Source organism: Perca fluviatilis, chromosome 4 (assembly GCF_010015445.1).
Source record: "Perca fluviatilis chromosome 4, GENO_Pfluv_1.0, whole genome shotgun sequence".
Lineage (NCBI taxonomy): Eukaryota > Metazoa > Chordata > Actinopteri > Perciformes > Percidae > Perca > Perca fluviatilis.
In genome coordinates, this window is record NC_053115.1 from 33,993,547 (window position 1) to 34,013,901 (window position 20,355).

The 20,355-nt window shown below is 41.0% G+C and overlaps 1 protein-coding gene across 2 annotated transcripts; it reads right to left on the reverse strand.

Moving 5' to 3' along the window:
- Positions 1–176: 176 nt before the first annotated feature.
- cstf1 (cleavage stimulation factor, 3' pre-RNA, subunit 1) lies at positions 177–20,148 on the reverse strand. 2 transcript variants are annotated; one of them, XM_039798451.1, is made up of 6 exons: positions 19,946–20,148; positions 19,444–19,633; positions 19,076–19,353; positions 18,799–18,996; positions 18,197–18,587; positions 177–886 (listed from the first exon to the last, which is right to left on the reverse strand). In XM_039798451.1, exons 2-6 carry the CDS (start codon positions 19,619–19,621, stop codon positions 627–629), a joined length of 1,305 nt encoding a protein of 434 aa, XP_039654385.1. In that variant the 5' UTR covers positions 19,622–19,633; positions 19,946–20,148; the 3' UTR covers positions 177–626. The 2 variants fall into 2 exon arrangements, with proteins under 2 accessions (XP_039654385.1, XP_039654386.1); XM_039798452.1 differs by lacking the exon at positions 19,946–20,148 and adding an exon at positions 19,830–19,848.
- Positions 20,149–20,355: the final 207 nt, after the last annotated feature.

The window sequence follows — 20,355 nt, forward strand, 5'->3', positions numbered from 1 at the left end:
ATAGCACAATAACTAAATGTGTGTGTGTGTGTGTGTGTGTGTGTGTGTGTGTGTGTGTGTCTCCCTGCAGGTTGCTCACTTTTTGCAGCAACAACTGTGTTCTTAAAATATCTACAGGATATTACCATAGCTGTGGTTATGACTTCTGAAGGGGACTTCTCACCGTCAAATTCACAGAAGAAGCTTGTTCCTTTTAATTGTTTAATAAAAACCTGAATTACAACAAAAGGACATAGACAAAATATAAAAGTGGAAAAGACAATTGTCAATAATGACACTGAACTGAGAAATTTGAGATGTGAGAAGGGTTGAAGTTTCCAAACAGTGAAAGGATTTTTAAAAAGGTCAGACTTTCAATTCAATTAAGAGAAAGGTTTAGTGTGTTGTTATCCAGAAGAGAAGACCTCTAGAGAAATACGGCTTTACTCTTAAGATGGTGCAACGACAACTCCTTCTTTTCTTACTTTCTTCTAGGTACTGTCCACACAAGTTCCACTGCAGTTCTAATGAAATAAAAATTAAGATAAGCAATAAGTTCACTGCGGTCATGGAGACAGCGGAGTCCAGCATGCTGTGCAAGCTTCTCAGAGAGGAGGCCGAGTAGAAGCGTGGAGGCTGGGTGCGTCTCAGTCTGTGGTGGTACGGCGGTACCAGAAGCGGGCCCTGAAGTCGTCGCTGCAGGTCATGAAGCCGGGATTGGTGGGCGAGTGGACGATGCAGCGCACAATGTTGTTGTGTCCCAGAGACAGCAGGTTTTTCCTCTCGGCCGTGCGCGAGTCCCAGCAGCACAGGCTGATGGTGCGCTCATCTGGCAGCAGCACATAGTCCTCGGTGTGGTTGAACACACCCTGTGTCCGATGCATCTGACGGCCACTCAGCCCCGCGCCTAAAACACACCAGACACAGTTTAAATCCCATCGCAACCTACGATTACCCATCACTTTTATTATAATACAAAAATGATAATACATATTTAAAAAGTGTTTAATGGTTATTGTGGACCGACTGAGTGAAATGGTTATAGTGGGACAGAGAAAGTGATTGGACTGGTTATAGTGGGACAGAGAGACTGAGTGGGCTGGTTATAGTGGGACAGAGAGACTGAGTGGGCTGGTTATAGTGAGACAGAGAGACTGAGTGGGCTGGTTATAGTGAGACAGAGAGACTGAGTGGGCTGGTTATAGTGAGACAGAGAGACTGAGTGGGCTGGTTATAGTGAGACAGAGAGACTGAGTGGGCTGGTTATAGTGAGACAGAGAGACTGAGTGGGCTGGTTATAGTGAGACAGAGAGACTGAGTGGGCTGGTTATAGTGAGACAGAGAGACTGATTGGGCTGGTTCTAGTGGGACAGAGAGACTGAGTGAGACAGAGAGACTGATTGGGCTGGTTCTAGTGGGACAGAGAGACTGATTGGGCTGGTTCTAGTGGGACAGAGAGACTGATTGGGCTGGTTCTAGTGGGACAGAGAGACTGATTGGGCTGGTTCTAGTGGGACAGAGAGACTGATTGGGCTGGTTATAGTGGGACAGAGAGACTGAGTGGGCTGGTTATAGTGAGACAGAGAGACTGAGTGGGCTGGTTATAGTGAGACAGAGAGACTGAGTGGGCTGGTTATAGTGAGACAGAGAGACTGAGTGGGCTGGTTATAGTGAGACAGAGAGACTGAGTGGGCTGGTTATAGTGAGACAGAGAGACTAATTGGGCTGGTTCTAGTGAGACAGAGAGACTGATTGGGCTGGTTCTAGTGAGACAGAGAGACTGATTGGGCTGGTTATAGTGAGACAGAGAGACTGATTGGGCTGGTTCTAGTGAGACAGAGAGACTGATTGGGCTGGTTCTAGTGAGACAGAGAGACTGATTGGGCTGGTTCTAGTGGGACAGAGAGTGAGTGGGCTGGTTATAGTTAGGGGTGGTACGGTTCATGAAAAAACATCCGAACCGCTTGGTCCGCTTGTCTCGGTTCGGAGCGTGTGCGTGCCGCACAGTTCGACGCATGTGCAATGTAGCCTCGTGCCCGTCAGGTGCCTCGTATGTGACCTCAGAGAGTGAGTTTCCCTTTCGCGCGAAAGAAGAGGTGTGGACAAGTTACCAACAAAACGTACAGCGAAAGACCGTGCAAAACATTTCAGGCCGTCCTGCCAACCTGTATACATTTTAACATCAATGTACTGCAACGTTTTTTCACTCTAAAGTTGCTGAAGTGGCTGCAGTTTAGATCCTGTCGAGTCTCTGCAGCGACTGATGCGCGTGCACACACAAACACACACACAAACACACACACACACACAAACACACACACAAACACACACACAAACACACACGGTGGATGCAGGAAAAAACGGAGATGAGACGTATACAGGAGGGCCTGACAGCTACGCTCGTTATTGTAAGTGTAATGATAAGTCAAAGTCCAATAAGTACTTTATCAAACGGTATGACTGTGTGTCCCAGCCCAGGCCAGGAAAGGAAATTAACTAACAATGTAAACTATTTTTATGTTTAACGTATTCTGACGAGTTCCTCTCTTTTTCTTTTAAAGGATACATTTTTGTAAGAGCTACGCTGAAGTTGGCAATTTTAATAAATGCAAGTTATTTCAATTGATATTCTGTAATATTTCAATCTTCATGTGCTAAAAAGGCACATAAGTTCCTGTAGATGGCAATACACATTCTCCTTTTTTTTGCCAAATAAATGAAAAGCATGTTTAAATAATCAATGTCTTCCCTCTTGCTGTATCAAAATCTCACCTAGCTTTCCTCAGAGATGGTCCCAATAATGTGCTTAAAGTCAAGTCAAATTCAGTTCGTGCATGATTACATGATATAACTATATAATTATTTAATACTGTATCCTACATTGTGGATAATTAACCTATATATCATATGCTGAAGTATATTTCTGGAGTGTTAAAGATTAAAAGAAAAAACGTACAGAACCAAAAACCGTGACCCTAAAACCGTGATACGAACCGAACCGTGGGTTTTGTGAACCATACCACCCCTAGTTATAGTGGGACTGTAAGGTAAAGTTACGTAGTAATTGCAATAGATTGCAGCCAATATTATTTTTTCAATTTTGCCTTAACTTAATTTGCAAGAACTGTCTTTGGTATTCTGAATGGCTAATATACCACATTAAGCAATATCTTTTATGTATAAATCCTAAATCGAGTCAGTGTTATGGCCTATAGGCAGGCAATTAAAATAAGACATACAAGAGAGAAACAACATACTGTAATATATTAATATATGCATTTATGTCTTAATTTGTACATAATATATAAGTTATTTATAAGACAACATTCATTTCCATTAACCCAGCCACTTCCTGTCAACTGGCATGGGCTTTGTTTTGATGATCAGCGGAGAGGTTGAAGAACCTTCCAACTGCAAATGAGGACTTGTTCTTGTTGATAACGCAAATGCTAATCTTTTTAGCAGGGACTCCTGATGGACGCGTCACACGATAAAGTAATAGAGATTAAATTTACGACAATAATGTGGAGAAATCGCGGGAATCTTAACCTGAACTGCTGAAGTACAAAGTGGATTACTTTACCTGCTCAAGACTTTTCATTTGCTTTAGTGAAAGGGTTAGAGCCGAGTAGAGTCAACAACAAGTGACGTTAATAAATTATGGCTAATTGCCAAATTCAAGACAGCTTATTTGGGGTAAGCTACATGTGGTCCACATTATGTTCAGTGCGACCCCTCGGCTGATTGTGTGGTCGGCTAACTTTCCGCGTTGCTGTCATGTGATTAACGTTACTGTTGGGTGATTTGCCTGGGTGTTAGGGCTTAACGATTTTTGAAAATAATCTAATTGCGATTTTTCCCCCCCAAATATTGCAATTTAATATGCGATAATTTTTTCTTTGTCTTCTGTATTATTCAACAAAGAAACAATAAATCATTGTATAGTATGAACAACACAGGATTAGATAGATTAAACAAAATGTTCTTTCCTGGAGGCCAGGCCTGTATGTGATGATGAAATTAGGTGATGCATGAATTTATATGAATGACATTTTTTATTTAACTACTTCAATCATAGTAGTATATTGAGCACTGACCAAGCCTGGTGTAAACATTCATATGAAAGTCAGAAACAAATCACACAAACTAAAGTGCAGATTGCAGAAATATAAAAACAAATGTGGCTTTACCACAAACACTGTCTTTGAACTTTACTATATAGTTAAATAAGTAAAAATATAGTCGATCGATTTACTATACAGTTAAACTTTACTATACAGTTAAATAAGTAAAAATATAGTATATCTATTGATCGATCGATAGATATACAGACACACACACACACACACGTGTATTTTTTTTACAGCGCACACAGAGGAGCTGACTCCAGCCCCTCCCCCTCATGAAGTTGCGTGCCGTGTGCATGACAGCGTCAACTTGCACTTGCTCAGAGAGGAAATCGTTAGTGTATCGCTGGTGTTCTTGCCGTCAGATTAACTGTACTAATAAAACCACTGAAACACTGCGGCCACGCTGCTGTGAAAGCTTCCCAAACGTCATTTATCAGAGTCTGGTTGTTAACCCTCTCAGTGGCAGCTCCTCCACTCCATATCGTTATAACGGAGCTAACCGCTAACCGGAGCTAACCGCTAACCGGAGCTAACCGCTAATCACAGCTAATCGTTGCCAACCGAGCCTTCAGTTCTGCGTGCCTGTATCCATTAACTGCATGTATGGACTCAAGCTCGAATAAAACCCTTCATTTTATTAAAATGGCTGTAAAAGTTTAAAACTACAACTCAGAGTTGTTTGAATGACAGAAATCAGCTCAAAGTATGGCGTAGCGTTAGCGTGCCAAGTTAATGCTTTCTCTGCGGAGTGCAGACTGATTTGCTCTTGCGAGTCATGTGACCAAACCGCAGCCTTTGCAATTAGGAAATCCCGTTTTAACATATCGCGATATTATTGCAAATGCAATTAATCGTTCAGCCCTACTGGGCATCATAGTGGAGCAGATAAGTGCCATTTTTAGGGAAATCGTTCACTTGTGGATACAAGCACCAAAATTGGCACAATTACTCAGTGGATAGTGCTCTTTCAAAAAAGTACGTTAGCCATCGCAAAAAAACATGTCAGCCGCGGCGGCCATTTCACTTTCCGCCATAGCCAAATTATGTATTTTGCATATCTCCTAAACAAAACATTCAACTGCATAAAGGATGATGTCTATCCCTATGTTTCGATGGTCAACGATTACAATGATACCACTAGGGCTTCAACTAACGATTATTTTAATAATTGATTAATCTCTAGATTATTTTTTCGATTAATCGATGAATCGGATAAAAAAAACAAAAAAACAATCAAACAATACATACATACTTGTTGTTTTAGTTAATAGTTGTGTAAAGGTATGTAACCCAAATAGCAGATACAGACAAGACACAGAGACAGACAGACAGACACGCAGAGACACACACACACACATTAAATTATTACCATCATTGTAGTACATGCAAGTTACGTTCATTTATACACCACACACTAATATATTTGTCAATAATAACTGATATGGGACAAAGCACATAATATATACATGACAGATTGAAAATGAATGGGCCAAAAAAGGCGAGTGAAAAAAACCGTGACTTTAGTCTTGCAAACTATACCACCCCTGCTTTACTACTGTTATTAACGAGCTAACGCTAGCTTGTCATGCTAGTCAGCTGGATAACGAGTAAACGGCAGCATTAGAAGAGCTACTGGAGGGACGTTACGTTCCTCACTTCAGAACGGAACAGAAGTAGGATAGTGTAGTGACTTCACCCTGCTGTTGAACTCTCTTCCTCCTCATGAAGGACTCCAACATGTTTACGTTTTAGGTGCTGACTCATCACGTGGTGCGCCCGTGCCATGCCGTGTCGCTTTTTCTTATCTTGCAATTAACACGTTTTTGATTTATTTCGTGTGAAATGCTCCCACACCTTGGATGATTTAGGTCGTACTGATTTCTCTGCCTCCGCCGTGTGTTTCAGAACAACGTTACGGGTGTCTCCGGTCTCTCTCCGTATTTCCTCTACGCCCGCTCTGCTCTTTTTTTCTTTTCTTTCGCCGCGCTGCTCCGCTCTGCGCTCAACTCAAATTTTTTTTATCTCCGCGACTGAGTGGGGTAATAGTTGCGTGACACAATGAATCGATAATGAAATTCGTTGCCAACGTTTTTAGTAATCGAATTTATCGATTCGTTGTTGCAGCCCTAGATACCACACACAACATAAATGAAGGCCTCTAGACAGCTGTGCCATTTTGGATTCCTCCATAACAAAATTATGTATTTTCCATCCTCTCTCTTGAACCAAACATGATAAACCACAAGAGGTGATATTTACCATTATGTTTTGATGGTCAAGAATTAAAATGAGCCCATATTCAACATCATAAACTATTTATATCAATAGTTAACTCTAATGGTGAGATCTAATGATGTGGAATGTAAATCATAAAATTACGAAATTTTAAGGAATTTCAGGTGACTAATGTTTTCCAAGTTGAAGTGTTTTAAAGCATGTAGCCTACCTTCTAAATGTAAAATAATGTAACTGTGGCTAGTTCAGGAAGAATATATACATACATCTAGTTTTCACACTGTGCTCTCTCTGCATCCTCTTTCCTTTTTCATTTCATTTTATTTCATCTCTCTTATTTTTAATAATGTAAATCTGTATTTATATTTTTAACCAAAAGCCAACTAGGGACAAGTAATTCAATTCACAAGGGTGCAGAGTGTGACCTGCTAGCTGCATGCTATCCACGGTTTTGTACTTCTTTCTTGCTTGTTTTCTGCGAACGTCCGCTACACCCGCCAGGACCTTTTGGACATCGGGGACCAGCACCAGATATCTATTTTAAGTGTCTTTCAATATAAGCACAACATCCCAGACGACATAGCGAGACTGCTGGGCTCTCCGTGGATTGTTGTTGGGTCTAGGAGGCAGCGCAGACGGAGGAGGGAGAGAGCAGAAGCTGTGTTCGTGACTGTTGCGTTTTGATTTTCACTGAAACCCGGCTTCACCCGGTGATACCCGATGCTAGCAGGTCGCACTCTGCTCCGCTGGGACAGGACTGAGGACTTCGGTAAGAGCAGAGGAGGGGGGGGCTCTGTATGCAAGTGCATGAGAACTGGTGTAATAATGGGACAATTATAGATAAACACTGTTCTCCTGACCTCGAGTACATGTCTGTAAGATGCCTGCCTTTTTTTCTACCGAGAGAGTTAACAGTAGTGATCGTCACGGCTGTGTATATTCTACCCAACGCCAATGTAAACATGGCCAATGCTGTCATCAAGGGAAGTGGGGGTGCAATAGGTCTGACTGAAGATCCATCAGCCCTAGGAAGGTGGATGGTAGCTGGTCCTGAAGTCAGCTGCTTGGTTTTGCAGTACGATGCAGCATCTGGAGCCAAAGAAGGCACAGAACAAACCAGCCACCATGAGCAGACCAAACAAGCTCAAGTGTTGTTTCTTGATAAAGTCAACAAGCAACAGTGCCATGAAAGATGTGGGCAATCCTTTCAAGGAAGAGAGCCAGGAACGGTTTTCACTAGACACAAAGGATATTGCAAACCCAAGTGCAGCTGCATTGATTCATACGCACTATGAGAGAGGCAAAACCCGGTTCCAATAGTTCATGAAAGGACTTGAAGAAGAAGAACCCAAACTTAATGAGCCAATCAAGATGAACTGCATGAACTTCTTCCATCAGGAACGAGCCTCTGTCAATTCTTTGAAGAAAAAGGTGCTGAAGGAGGACTGCCAGCTCTTCTCCAAACTGTTTATCCCATGCCAGAGCAGAGAATGTGATCTGAAGGAGTTCTTTAGACATGATAATCAGCCATTCCCTGCTGCCCTGAGTGATGATGGGAAGCTCCACAGTGGACAGAAATCTCAGCTGGCTGCCATCCTCGAGTCTCTTGTCAAAACCCCCGACACTGAACCAGAAACCATCATTATTGATGGCTCAGCACTGGTGAACAGTTTGCCACCACGGAGCTCAAAAACATTTGACCACTACGCTGCATTTGAGGTTCTCCCCAAAATAGAGGCATACTCTGTGAAATACAAAAGAACAGACAGTCTTCGACATCTACCAACAATCTAGTTTGAAGGCAGAAGCTAGGTCAAAGACAGGACATGGAGCCAGACGCAAAGTGACCAGCAATGGCAAAAGACCCACAAACTAGCGGAACTTTCTCAGAGATGATGAGAATAAAACTGAGCTGTTCCACTTCCTAGCTGACAGAATTGCACACACCAAATGTGGTTATAGTGACCAAAGAGGCTCAAGCTGTCTGCAACCACTCCATCAACCTAGATGAAGTAAGTCCATGTAGTCATGAGGAAGCACTAGGATCTTTGTCCACGCTAAACATGCAGCCAAAAATGGCAGCAAAAGCCTCATGGTAAAAGCCAGCGACACAGACGTTCTTGTTATAGCAGTCAGTATTCTGCCAGTTCTTCAGGACATTGGTCTGCAACAATTGTGGCTCGCTTTTGGCCAAGGAATGAACCTAAGATGGAGCCCTGTACATGACCTCTATCAATGTATTGTAAGGGAGAAGAGCAGCGGTATTCTCTTCTTTCATGCATTCACTGGCTGTGATGTTGTTTCAGCCTTCCGTGGCAAAGGGAAGAAGACTGCTTGGCAAACGTGGAATATATTGGACAAAGCTTCTGAAATCTTCAGCCAGCTTAGCCACTACCCTACAAGAATGGATGATGAGATTTTAGAAAAGTTTGTGGTCATGATGTACGACAGATCCAGCGAAGCAGGAGGAGTAGATGAAGCCAGGTTGGACTTGTTTGCCAGAAAGCAAAGGCTATATGAAGCCATTCCTCCTACTCAAGCAGCATTGCTGCAGCATGTAAAGCGTTCAGCCTATCAGGCAGGCTGCATCTTGAGTCAAGCAACTGTATACCAGCCAGAAATACCGAGTCCTTCTGAGTGGGGATGGACCAAGCAGGGCTCGAGAGTGCGACCAATTTGGTCGCAAATGCGCCCAAAATTTGTAAGGGTGCGACTAAGATTTTTCCTAGGTCGCACCAGTGCACCTAACGTCCTCGCATCCGCTGCCTCTCCACGAACGAAGCGATGTCGTTTATATGTTGCGGTACATGACCCATTCCTTCTGTAAAGCCGTGCCTGTGTTTGGATCTCTCCTCCGCGCAGCCCCGCCCCCATTCACTCACACACCGGCCGGCTCACCTGCAACATCGGAAAGCAGCTCATGGAGAGACACGGCTCCGCCGGTCCACATGCTGACATTTGTCTACAGTTTTAATTGTTATTAACACAGCTGTATATGGTTAAGTATGAGAGGGAAACCTGTATTGGTACCAGTGTTTCTGCTGGTAGCCTAACTCTCGGTTATTGCGGCCGCCACGGTGAAAAACACAGAAGTTATTGAATGGAACTACGGTAACTTCAGTTCGTTGAATAATAGTGTGTGAGACGGAGCCTGCTGGACCTGGGCGAGAAATGTGACCCATGGCCACATAGTTCATAAAAATGCAGCGCAGTGACGATACAGACATTTCATAGCCTACACAAGACGTGTGTAACGCCGCTGACCCGCATTCGACCCGTGCAGGACCCATTCATAATTAGTAGGCCGTCACTCTGTCAGTAGCTTCAGTCCATCGTACTCCCCCTCTCTCCCTATATGAGCTACTGGGCTATCTGGTGTTATTGAAAACAAGTGAAGGAGCTTTCTCAGCGATATATATTTTTAAAATATATTTATTTCAGATAATTTACATGTGTTGCAGCTGTATATTTTCAAATTGGGAAGGAAACCCTGTCTTTGCATTTTATTTCAATCACATCTGTTTTGATAAAAGAGCTTGTGAAAAGTGGCTTTGACTTAAAACTGAACAGTGTGCCTACTTTGTAAAAAATATAAATTAAAAAATATAAAATGAACATAAATATAATCACCCACATAAATACAAAGAACATAAATACAATAATTGTATGTGTCTCCCAAAAAGTAAATGACATAAAACCTCCTATTACTTTGGCATACTTCATAATAATTTTTGTCTTGGAATTATGTCAAGTTTTATGCTTGTTTTTTCACATTATTTACTCCAAATACCACAAAAAGACTCTCAAAACACAAAATAGATATGTATGTGACATCCTCATACTCAAAAACATAGGATTCAAAAAGGTAAAAACCTTGAAATATGTCCCATGAGTAAAATTATGTGGCAAGATACGTGTTTTCCAATGCCGGAAATGGCGGCCATTTTGAAATATCTGGTGGCTAACGTTATTTTTCAAATTATTGGCCACAGAGGGACGATTTTCCCCTTTATCTGCCCCACTAAATCACTCTTTGTGTAGATTGAAACGCAGCTCGCTGGATTTCGTCATAAGATATTGTGAAATTAAGTTAATTCAGCAAGACTTCTATGCTTCCCATTTCTTTCTCTCCCAACGTAATCAGCTGCATTGTCATCAGGTGAATATGGGCGTTTACTCTTCCAGTTAAACCAACCGCATTTTGCCACAATCTCTGAGCAGTCACGTTGTTGCATTCCAACTTTAAAATCGGTTAATCTGTTAAATCTACCCTTTGCTGCTGTCAGCTGTCATTTCAGGCCAAATCATTGCAACCCTCCTTCAACCCATTCACCTCCAGTTATCATCAATCCCAGCACCCAGGGTTCCTCTATCAGAAGCCTCGCTTCACATCACATCCATCCAGATCTTAAGGCTTCCTTTATCCCTTCAGCACCTCCTCCAATGTCTAGACTCCATCGAGGGATATTCCTATATATCCACGGCCTCTATACCCCTTATATTTTAACATTGCGATGGAGTATAATCGCCAAAGACTAACATATCAACTTATTATGCACCATGTTCATTAAACTTGTTTCACTGTTATTTCACTTAAATGAAGTCTCTCCTGATTGAAATCGGATTTAGGGGTGACACTTGAATGGAATGGAATTTGTTTCACCGTTAACGTTACTAATCTTTGAGCTACATTTGCGTAGCTAACAAAACGTGAAATGTTTGCTGGTCATAAATCATCTGTTTAGATAACAGATCAATGCAATAACTGACTTAGAAGTCAGCTGGTCCGTTGGTAGCCAATGGTAGAGTTACGTAGTTCACTGACCTTTCTGTAGTTTTAGTTGAGCTATATGTAAAAGAAGAGTCATCTACTGTATACTGACGTTTGGAGAGTGATGCCTCCCTGGCCTCTTTGGCAAAGCAATTAGATGCACAGCTGACAATATAGTCAAGAGTATAGGTAGCGATTGTAAACAGTGCCCAGGCACGATGGCGGACGGTTATCCCATTGGTTATGACGTCATGTGGCATCTATTGTTTTATATCTATTAGGGCATTAGGGCTGTTGGAATAAATTCCAGAAGTCGAACATAATTCAAATAGTAAAATAAAATCAATACTAATTGAATGTTGAAATTACTGTATGTATTTTTTTTTATACATTTGTTGGCCAACATTTTGGCTCTTCTCGCCTTGGCCTATCCACAAAATGCTTTTGTTATGTCACGTTTGATGATAAATAAAGTTACCGGGAGTGAGCAACACAAGGTATTGTAAGATCTTAGGGCACAGAGGGAGCTACGGCAGAGACAGGATGTCCGTCACCTTCTAGGGGTGGGAATCACCAGAGGCCTCACGATACGATATCATCACGATACCTATGTCACGATACGATATTATTGCGATTTTAAACATATTGCAATATTCTGCGATATATTGCAATGTATTACCTTTTTTCCAACTTCAAAATTTTTCCCAATTTCAAATTATGTCCCCAAAGTACAATTTTGTCAACATCTGTTTTATCTAAAAAGATACATTTCTCTGTTTGTTCATCTCACTTCAATTTTATTGCTGCAAAATGGGATTGTCAAGTAGACAGACTGACCAACACATATATCATAAAAGATCAATACTTGGCATCTGTGTATCGATACAGTATTGCCACGAAAAATATCGCGATACTATGCTGTATCGATTTTTCCCCCCACCCCTATCACCTTCCCCTTCTTTGTGTTGGCGCTCTAAACTCTGGTGGATTTCTGAGGACTATGGTTAACTGCTCCTCAGATCTTTGCAGGGTAAATCCAGACAGCTAGCTAGACTATCTGTCCAATCTGAGTTTTCTGTTGCACGTAACTTTGGTAAGCAGGAAAGATCTCCCGTGCGTAGGGTGTTGCGTCACCACCACGGATCTTTTTTTTTTTTGGCGATGTATTCCGGCTGCTCTGCTGATTACAGAGTTTCCTGATGGACAGATAGCTTTACTTGCTGCTGAAGTAATGCGAACCGCTAACTGTTGCTGACATCAGCCATGTATATATACATGTGCCAGCTAACAGTAGCTCAGTTAGAGCACCAGGGGTGTGTTGACGATTGCACCGCTAGCACAGGAGCTTTGGATCGCTGAGAGGGAGGAGGTTTTCAGGCCCCGGGGTGGGGGAAATACTGGCAGGGAGTGGGGCAGGCGGGCAACAGAACCGGTTTCAGCAGCCTCTACAAACATCATGGCAGAGGAAGTTAAGAAGAGAAAAGGAAAGAGTAAATCCCAGACTGGCTTTTAGTCGTTGCCAAATAATTTGTAAAAGGCTGCAAGCTGACGGCGAGCTGGCCATGTTGGTGTTGCTGCTTGATGTTTGGCTGTGTGTTCAAAGTTGTCATCTCGCTAGTTTTTCCATTTTAAGTCATGTAATCATAACAAATGCACGTGTCCAGCTGTCTATAACCCTACAACAGCGGAGCAGAATTGAATTGCATTCTGAAACTGTAGGGTGCCAAGTCAAAACAATACCAATGTTAGGCAATGTTGCTGTCAGGCAATTACTTTTGTAGGCTAAAAGACGTGTGCCTGTCCAAATCATGTCCAATCAAGTAAATTGACCACAGGTGGACTCCAATTGAGGTGTAGAAAGAAAGATGATCAAGGGAAATGTGAGGCAGCTGAGCTACATTTCAAGAGTTATAGTACAGTACAGATGATGAAGGGCTCACAGAGAAACAAGATGCCATGGCTGTTGTATGGCTTCAGTGAAAACAACACAGAACAAAATGACACTAAAAGTTAATTCTGTCAGAAAATAGATGGCCTCCGTGGGAAACATGAGCATTTTGTTCCATCCCCTGAAACCCTTACAACAGGAGGATATGGAGGGCCAATAACAAAGTACTGATGGAAAAGTGAACCTGCACACCACTTGACCAGAGCACCTTTCAGATGTAGCAGCCTATAACACAAACTTAGAATTGGATGAATAGTGTAGGATCACATCCATTTTGAACATAAACCCCAATTAAAAGTACAATACAACAACCACCCCAAATGGACTCCGTGATAGGGTTGCACGATATTGACAAAATGGGATACTGCTATATTCATTATGAATATCGTGATATCGATATTAATTTAGATATTTTTAAACATATGTCGAATTACAAAAGTTACGAGAAAACGCATCAAAATAGATTCATATCAAATTAAACAAGTTTTTTTTTACAACGCAAGGTTTATTTCAACTGACTGTCCTATTGGACTGGTACAACATAAATAAATAAATAAAGACTGTACTGGTTTGTACACTAGAAAATATATAAAGCCAACAGGACACAACTTTTCTTTCGCTTCTCTGATTCGTTCCGTTTTGTTGTCTCTATCAATTTCTTCACTTCAACGGTCACTCTGTCGAAATATGCCCACACGTGGTACGCTACATAGGGTTTGTCACCTAGTGAACATGTGCAAGTAACTGGCTAATGACACATGATCATAATAGCATTTCAAGCGGGCTCTAAATCGAACACAACTAAGCCACACAGCCAACGGACGGGACACAGCACTCCACAAAATATTGCAAACTTATTGCGACACTTTAGATATATTGCGATATCGATATATCTTGCACCTCTACTCCGTAAGCGTATCTCCTGTTAATCGTCCAGTCGTGGTTACTAGAGATCGCCGATAGGAGATCTGATGGCCAGTCTGACAGGCTGGCTTCATTGAACAACAAAATTGGACATAACGTTATGCACATGCGGAGCGGCTCCCACTTTAATTAACAAAACTGGCTCCACTGGCATGGCTGCCCTGCCTCCTGCTTGGCTGACGTGAAGCGGTAAGCGTATTGCTACATTTTCCGTTTGAACGACACTTCTGTGTTGCGGATAGCATCTTGCTTTGGAAGCTCAACCCAGTTACTGTTAGCTGTACCACGCTTTAGGGCTTTCTTTCCATTTGTGCTGAAAAAGATGAAAAGCTTTGGGGCTTCAAACACAGCAAACACAGTGACATCTGGTGACTTGCAAAATGTATAGCAGCTTTTCAAGAATGGCAGAAGCACAAACACCTCTGATTTGAATAGTTTTAGTCTCACATGTAAAGTTAAACAGGTGAGTTTAACAGGCTGGTGTAGAAAATCTGCAATACTTTTGATCAGAAGTGCTGCATTAACCCTTTTGTTGTCTTCAGGTCAAATTTGACCCGTTTTTTAAAATGTTTGACTTTTGGGTGTTTTATAAAAATAAAATTAGCATTTGAAAAAAACGAACGTTGACATATACCATTCTGTCATTATGATTTCCTTTAATAGTTGAGTCTAAATAATTCATAATTTCTGCTTTTTAACTCAAGAATTAGGTATACAAAAATTAGGTTTATTGACTATGAATGCCAGAGAGGAGTGTAAAACTGGTAATAAGTTGGTGTTAGTGTTGTTTATACATGGTAGTGAAAAGAAGCGTCAAATGTCAAAAAAAGACGAAAGACAAAACATGAATGTACCTTATAAGTGTAGTTTAGGCTCAGTGTGACTTTTATGTAACATTTCATATGAATCACAATGTGCATTAAATTAAAATTGTATTTCCTTTCTACATGGTATCAGGTGGAAATGTAATACTTATGTATTTAGTGTAAATTGCCATATTTCTAAGTTATTCATTTAGCATATTAAGATAGTTTAGCAGCAAAACATTGAAAACAGACTTAATGGTTTTTTTTTAACAGTCACACTAAATAAAGCGCTTTCCAAACTGATTGCACACAATTTTATGACTGATGATGCACTTGTCATAGCTACTTTAGCTTAGCAGTTAGCAATGTCTTCTCTCTCTCCTCCTCATCTGTTGATCAGCGTGTCAAATTGCTAGTCATTCTTCGGTCTCCTTTGTAATAACTGTAGTTTATTTGCCGTGTTGGAGGCGACTCTGCACGAGGGAAACTCAAAAGTTAACATTAGCTGCTGTAGTATTATTTTATAACATCTTAGTTAGTAAATTGTAAATTAATAAGTTTCACTTCCTCAAAGACCAGACCTATAGAAAGTAGAACAAGACATAGTGTCTGCGGTGAACAGTTTCCATAGTAAGAAATAGGGAAACACTTTGGACAACATTTCCATCAAGCTTATGACATATTAACAAGGTAACAGTGAGGGTTGGGCAATATATCGATTTGGTGATATGAGGCTAGATATCGTCTTGGATTTTGGATATCGTAATATGAGTGTTGTCTTTTCCTGGTTTTACAGGCTGCAATACAGTCCAGTGATGTCATTCTCTAAACTTACCACACTGTTCTAGCTCTTCTATTATTATATCATTATATCCACATTACTGATGATCATTTATCAAAACTCATTGGGTAAATATTTTGTGAGAGCACCAATAGTCAACCCTACAATATCGCCAGAATATCGACATCTAGGTACTGGGTCAAAAACATCCTGATATTTGATTTTCTCCATATGGCCCAGCTCTAGCAACAGTTACATCACAGAGGTGTTGACGAGACACACAGCTCACGAGGCGAGACGATACACGAGATTGGGTTCACGAGAACGAGACGAGACTTAAACCCTATTTTAAAAAGGAAAACTTCAATGACTTCTATTCAATTGAAAGTCACAATTTGCCACAAACTCAAATGACTGGCTTCTCTCCTGTATGTGTCTCTTCACTCAGAGAACCAAGGTTACTAGTAGGGGTGCCATGATTCTCCAAATCCTCGATTCTATTACATTTTCGATTCTAAGGACAAAGTTCGATTGGATTTTACATTTATTTTTATTAATAAGGGAAACAATTCCACTAATTAACCCTGACAAAGCACACCTGTGAAGTGAAAACCATTTCAGGTGACTACCTCATGAAGCTCATTGAGAGAACACCAAGGGTTTGCAGAGTTATCAAAAAAGGCAAAGGGTGGCTACTTTGAGAAATCTAAAATATAAGACATGTTTTCAGTTATTTCACACTTTTTTGTTAAGTACATAATTCCATATGTGTTCATTCATAGTTTGGATGCCTTCAGTGAGAATCTACAATGTAAATAGTCATGAAAATAAAGAAACACATTGAATGAGAAGGTGTGTCCAAACTTTTGGCCTGTACTGTATGTCCCCTTTCCATTTAGTGAGGATGTTTTATTCCTTTCAGTCCGTGTTTGTATTGGCTTACCATTTTCTTTTTCCTTGTCCCCCTGTAGTTGTGTAAAGCGTCCTTGGGTTTCATGAAAAACGCTATATTAATCTAAGTTATTATGACATTGGTTGTTACAACAATGTCTTAATGCCTTGGCTCGTGACACAGTGACAGAGATACCTGATTTAGCTCACGAGACATCCAAAGCAGGCTAAGTTACCGTATGCAACACCTGAAATGCAACGATGCATGTGTAACTTATTTTTATTGTAAATTAATGATTTTCATTTTGTATCATGTGGATGCGCCCACAGTGTTGTTGTCGTCATTACTTAGAATTCCTCATGGGGGCAACAGAAATGACGCACTATAGCTTTAACTACAATGATGAAATTATTGATTTTGGCAAAACTAGATTACCTGAAACATAATAATATAATGATTTGGGTATAGGGCTGTGTATTGGCAAGAATCTGGCAATACGATACGTATCATGATACATGGGTCATGATTCAATGTATTTCGATACTGTGCGTAAGGCAATACATTGGGATTTTTTTTAAAGTATAATTTTAGAAAAACTAATATTTAAAAAAAAAAAAGACATGTTCATAAAAGTCAAAGAAGATTACTTTAGGTAAACAATTCAGTACACAGAAAATCAAACTGCCAGTTTGGGATTGCGGTTCACAGGTTCTTAGTGAGCAAATGTTTATATGCTAAAGTAGGCCAAAGTTCAGCCATAGCTACATTGTTAGCTTCTAGCAAAAAGTCAGGCACTGCTAGGCACTGTTAGGCAAGGACACTAGTGGTGTGTCTCAGCATAGCCATCTAGTGGTAGGGGGTTTAAACACAACATAAACATGTACCACTGTCTTACATGAATATTTTTTAATGTTTAAAAAAATAAAAAAAATCTATATTGCCTTTTTGAAAATCAATACAGTATTGCAAAATAAAATATCGTGATATTCAAGTGTATTGATTTTTTCTTACACCCCTATTTGGGTACAGTTAGAAAAAATGTTTTATGATAATAAAGAGGAGTGGTTTATTTCATAGACTGTGTATTTGTGTTATTATATTATCTGGGTCACATGACAGTGATATATAACTAAAGATGTATCCTGGGATTGATTCAAAAAAAGTAACTAAATAACTATTTTAAAAATTGGACTGAAAGAGACTATTGTTAATCGCAATTATTTCTGAGACAATTAATTGTACAACAAGCAACATTTGGAATTGTTACAGCTCTAATCAATGTTGAAAACATTTCATTTATTAAGATGAATGACACTGATTGTGGAACTGTGGGATAATTTGTAGTCATTGGGACTGCCCAAAAAGTGATCTCACGTATTTGCATGTTTATTGTTTTTGGTGTGACAGTGCACTTAAGTACTTGGAAAAAAGTGAGGCAATATAAAATGTGTACTTAGTTACTTTTAGTCAAAACACTTCTTTTTTTTTTTTTTTTTTAAATGCATGTGTGAACTGAATAGCAGTTGGATGGAACATGAACAAAGCCAAACTAAATCCTATCAAACCAGCTTGGAATCACAGAGTTTAAGACCACGTACTAACATACTTATTGAATTTGATGAAAGTCACAAAAAACACAGGGTCAACTTCTACAAATTGCCCTTGCATGTTAAATATAAAGCATTGTAACACACAAGTCCTCCCTGTATGAATCAACTCATGGTCCTTACCTGTGTACTTGACCAGTGTCCGACCGGTAGAGATCTCCCACAGTTTGACCACGGAGTCTTTGCCACTGGACAGGATGTACTTGGAGTTCTTGGAGAAGATGGCGGAGCAGACCTCGGCTCCGTCGTGGGCCTTTTCGAAGGTGGACACGCAGCGGTTGGAGACGCCATCCCAAAGCTTGATGCTGCCGTCCTTGCTGCAGGTGACGTAGCTGTTGGCGGTGGGGTTGTAGCTGACCCCGCTGATGGTGTCTGTGTGCTGGTCCAGCGGGTTGCAGGACACAAAGCACTGAAAGGTGTTGGCGTCGTAGAGGCGGACGGTGGGGTGCTGCGTTCCCACCAGCAGAAAGTCCCCCGATGGGTGGAAGGAGATTGAACGCAGCATCTCTGCTTCCTGTTGGGAAATAGATGGAGAGAGGCTTGGATTACAACAGAATAACAGTAGTGAGCATAGTTTAACGAAATTCAAATGTTGCAATTTCCCAGCCCTGTAACGTATGTAACCTGGCCTATCCAATTTCAACAAAACAATTATTGTTTTCCAAATCTATGGCAAATGTTAAATGGTGTGGGAAGACGAAGAAGTTCTATGTACAAAATCTGACCTGTATATATTTAAATGCTCTTTTTGCAGAGGGCTTAGAGTAGTCAAACAGTTTGAGCGTGTAATCTCTGGAGCCAGAAGCTAGAATCTGTTCAGTCGGATGGAAGGCGAGGCAGGTGACTTCGTCCACGTGGTCATACAGTGTTCGGATCACAGGGTGATTCTCCATGTTTTGCTGCGCTGTCTCATTCATCATCACCTGATATATAAAAGACACAAAGTAGTAAACATAAAGCTGCTGGATTAAAAATGTGACTTCACTCTGATCTCAACCTCACCTCAATAGGCATAGCACTCTTGGCCAGCATGCGTTCAGTATCCAGGATCTTGATGGAAGCGTCGGCAGAGCCAGTGGCAATCAGCTGGCCATCCCGACTGTATGAAGCGACACGGCACGGACCCTTATGGGATGTTACATAGCAGGTCTCATACTCTGACGCCTCTGGAGACATGGTCTGGACATCGGCATCAAATTCCATATCAATACCAACACCAGGTGCCACTGTATCTGAACGCCCAATGGCATACTGAACTGCACTGTCATCATTCTCCATCCCTGAAAAAGGTTGTAGATTGCTCAATTAGGGCCTGTTGGCCCATCACACACATAGCTCAAACATACGGACACGGAGGAAACAAGTGGTACCTGTTTTTGCCAGCTGCATCAGCTGCTCAGAGGGCGACACTACATTCTGTGGTTTGACCTCGTTGATGAGGCTGTTGGCGATGCTGGTGTATCCGTCATAGAGCAGCTGGCTGATGATCAGCTTGTACAGGTGCTGTCGGTCTTTCAAAGTTGGTTTGGGACGAAACATGGTGTGCATCAACTTAGCTGGCTAAAACAAAAGACAATGTCGCCACATGTTGAGTTATCTCTGCTTCACAAGATGTTAACTGCAGTTTACAACACACTCCGTTAGCTGGGGCTAACGTTATAACGAATGGATGGGGCTTGTGCTCAGGCTTAGCAGTGCTGCTAATCATGTTAGCTTTGTTGCTACAATCTAGACAGAGGATAGACAACAGCAGTACCGTTATATTTAGCTAAAAACGAGCTGGCCGGACGTCGTTAATGTGCAACAACGGCATCACGGGCCGTTTTAGGACACGAGCTAGAGTAAGATATTTAAAACATTAAAATAGCTTACCCTCTTCAAAACATAGACAGATTAGCTATATGCTTCAAACTCAATGGCGCTCCTGGACCCAAACGTGCCTTACGCTGTACGTATTTGCGTCCAACGTCACAGCACTGTTGCCTTCATCTTCTTCTTCTTTGAGCTTTATTGGCGGTTGACAAACAACGATTTGGTGCATTATCGCCACCAACTGGTATGGAGTGTGGATCAGACTATCTCATATGTAAAAAAAAAAAAAAAAGAAAAGATAACATTATAATGATTAATAGAAATAATGAATAACTAAACTTATATCTTTTTGGACATATTCATTTGTTTAAGATACTGAAATAAGTACTCAATAACACTCATATCTTGAGCTCTTTTGTCGAAAAACTATTAGATCACACTGCACTTTTAATAGGTTGTGAATCAAATGC

Bases quoted from the DNA above. Each gene is read 5' to 3' on its own strand.
- cstf1 (XM_039798451.1), bottom strand. From the start codon at position 19,621: ATGCACACCATGTTTCGTCCCAAACCAACTTTGAAAGACCGACAGCAC. The intron at 19,354-19,443 runs GTACCACTTGTT...AACCTTTTTCAG, and splicing joins GATGCAGCTGGCAAAAACAG to GGATGGAGAATGATGACAGT. The intron at 887-18,196 runs GTAAGGACCATG...GGTGTGTTTTAG, and splicing joins GACACTGGTCAAGTACACAG to GCGCGGGGCTGAGTGGCCGT.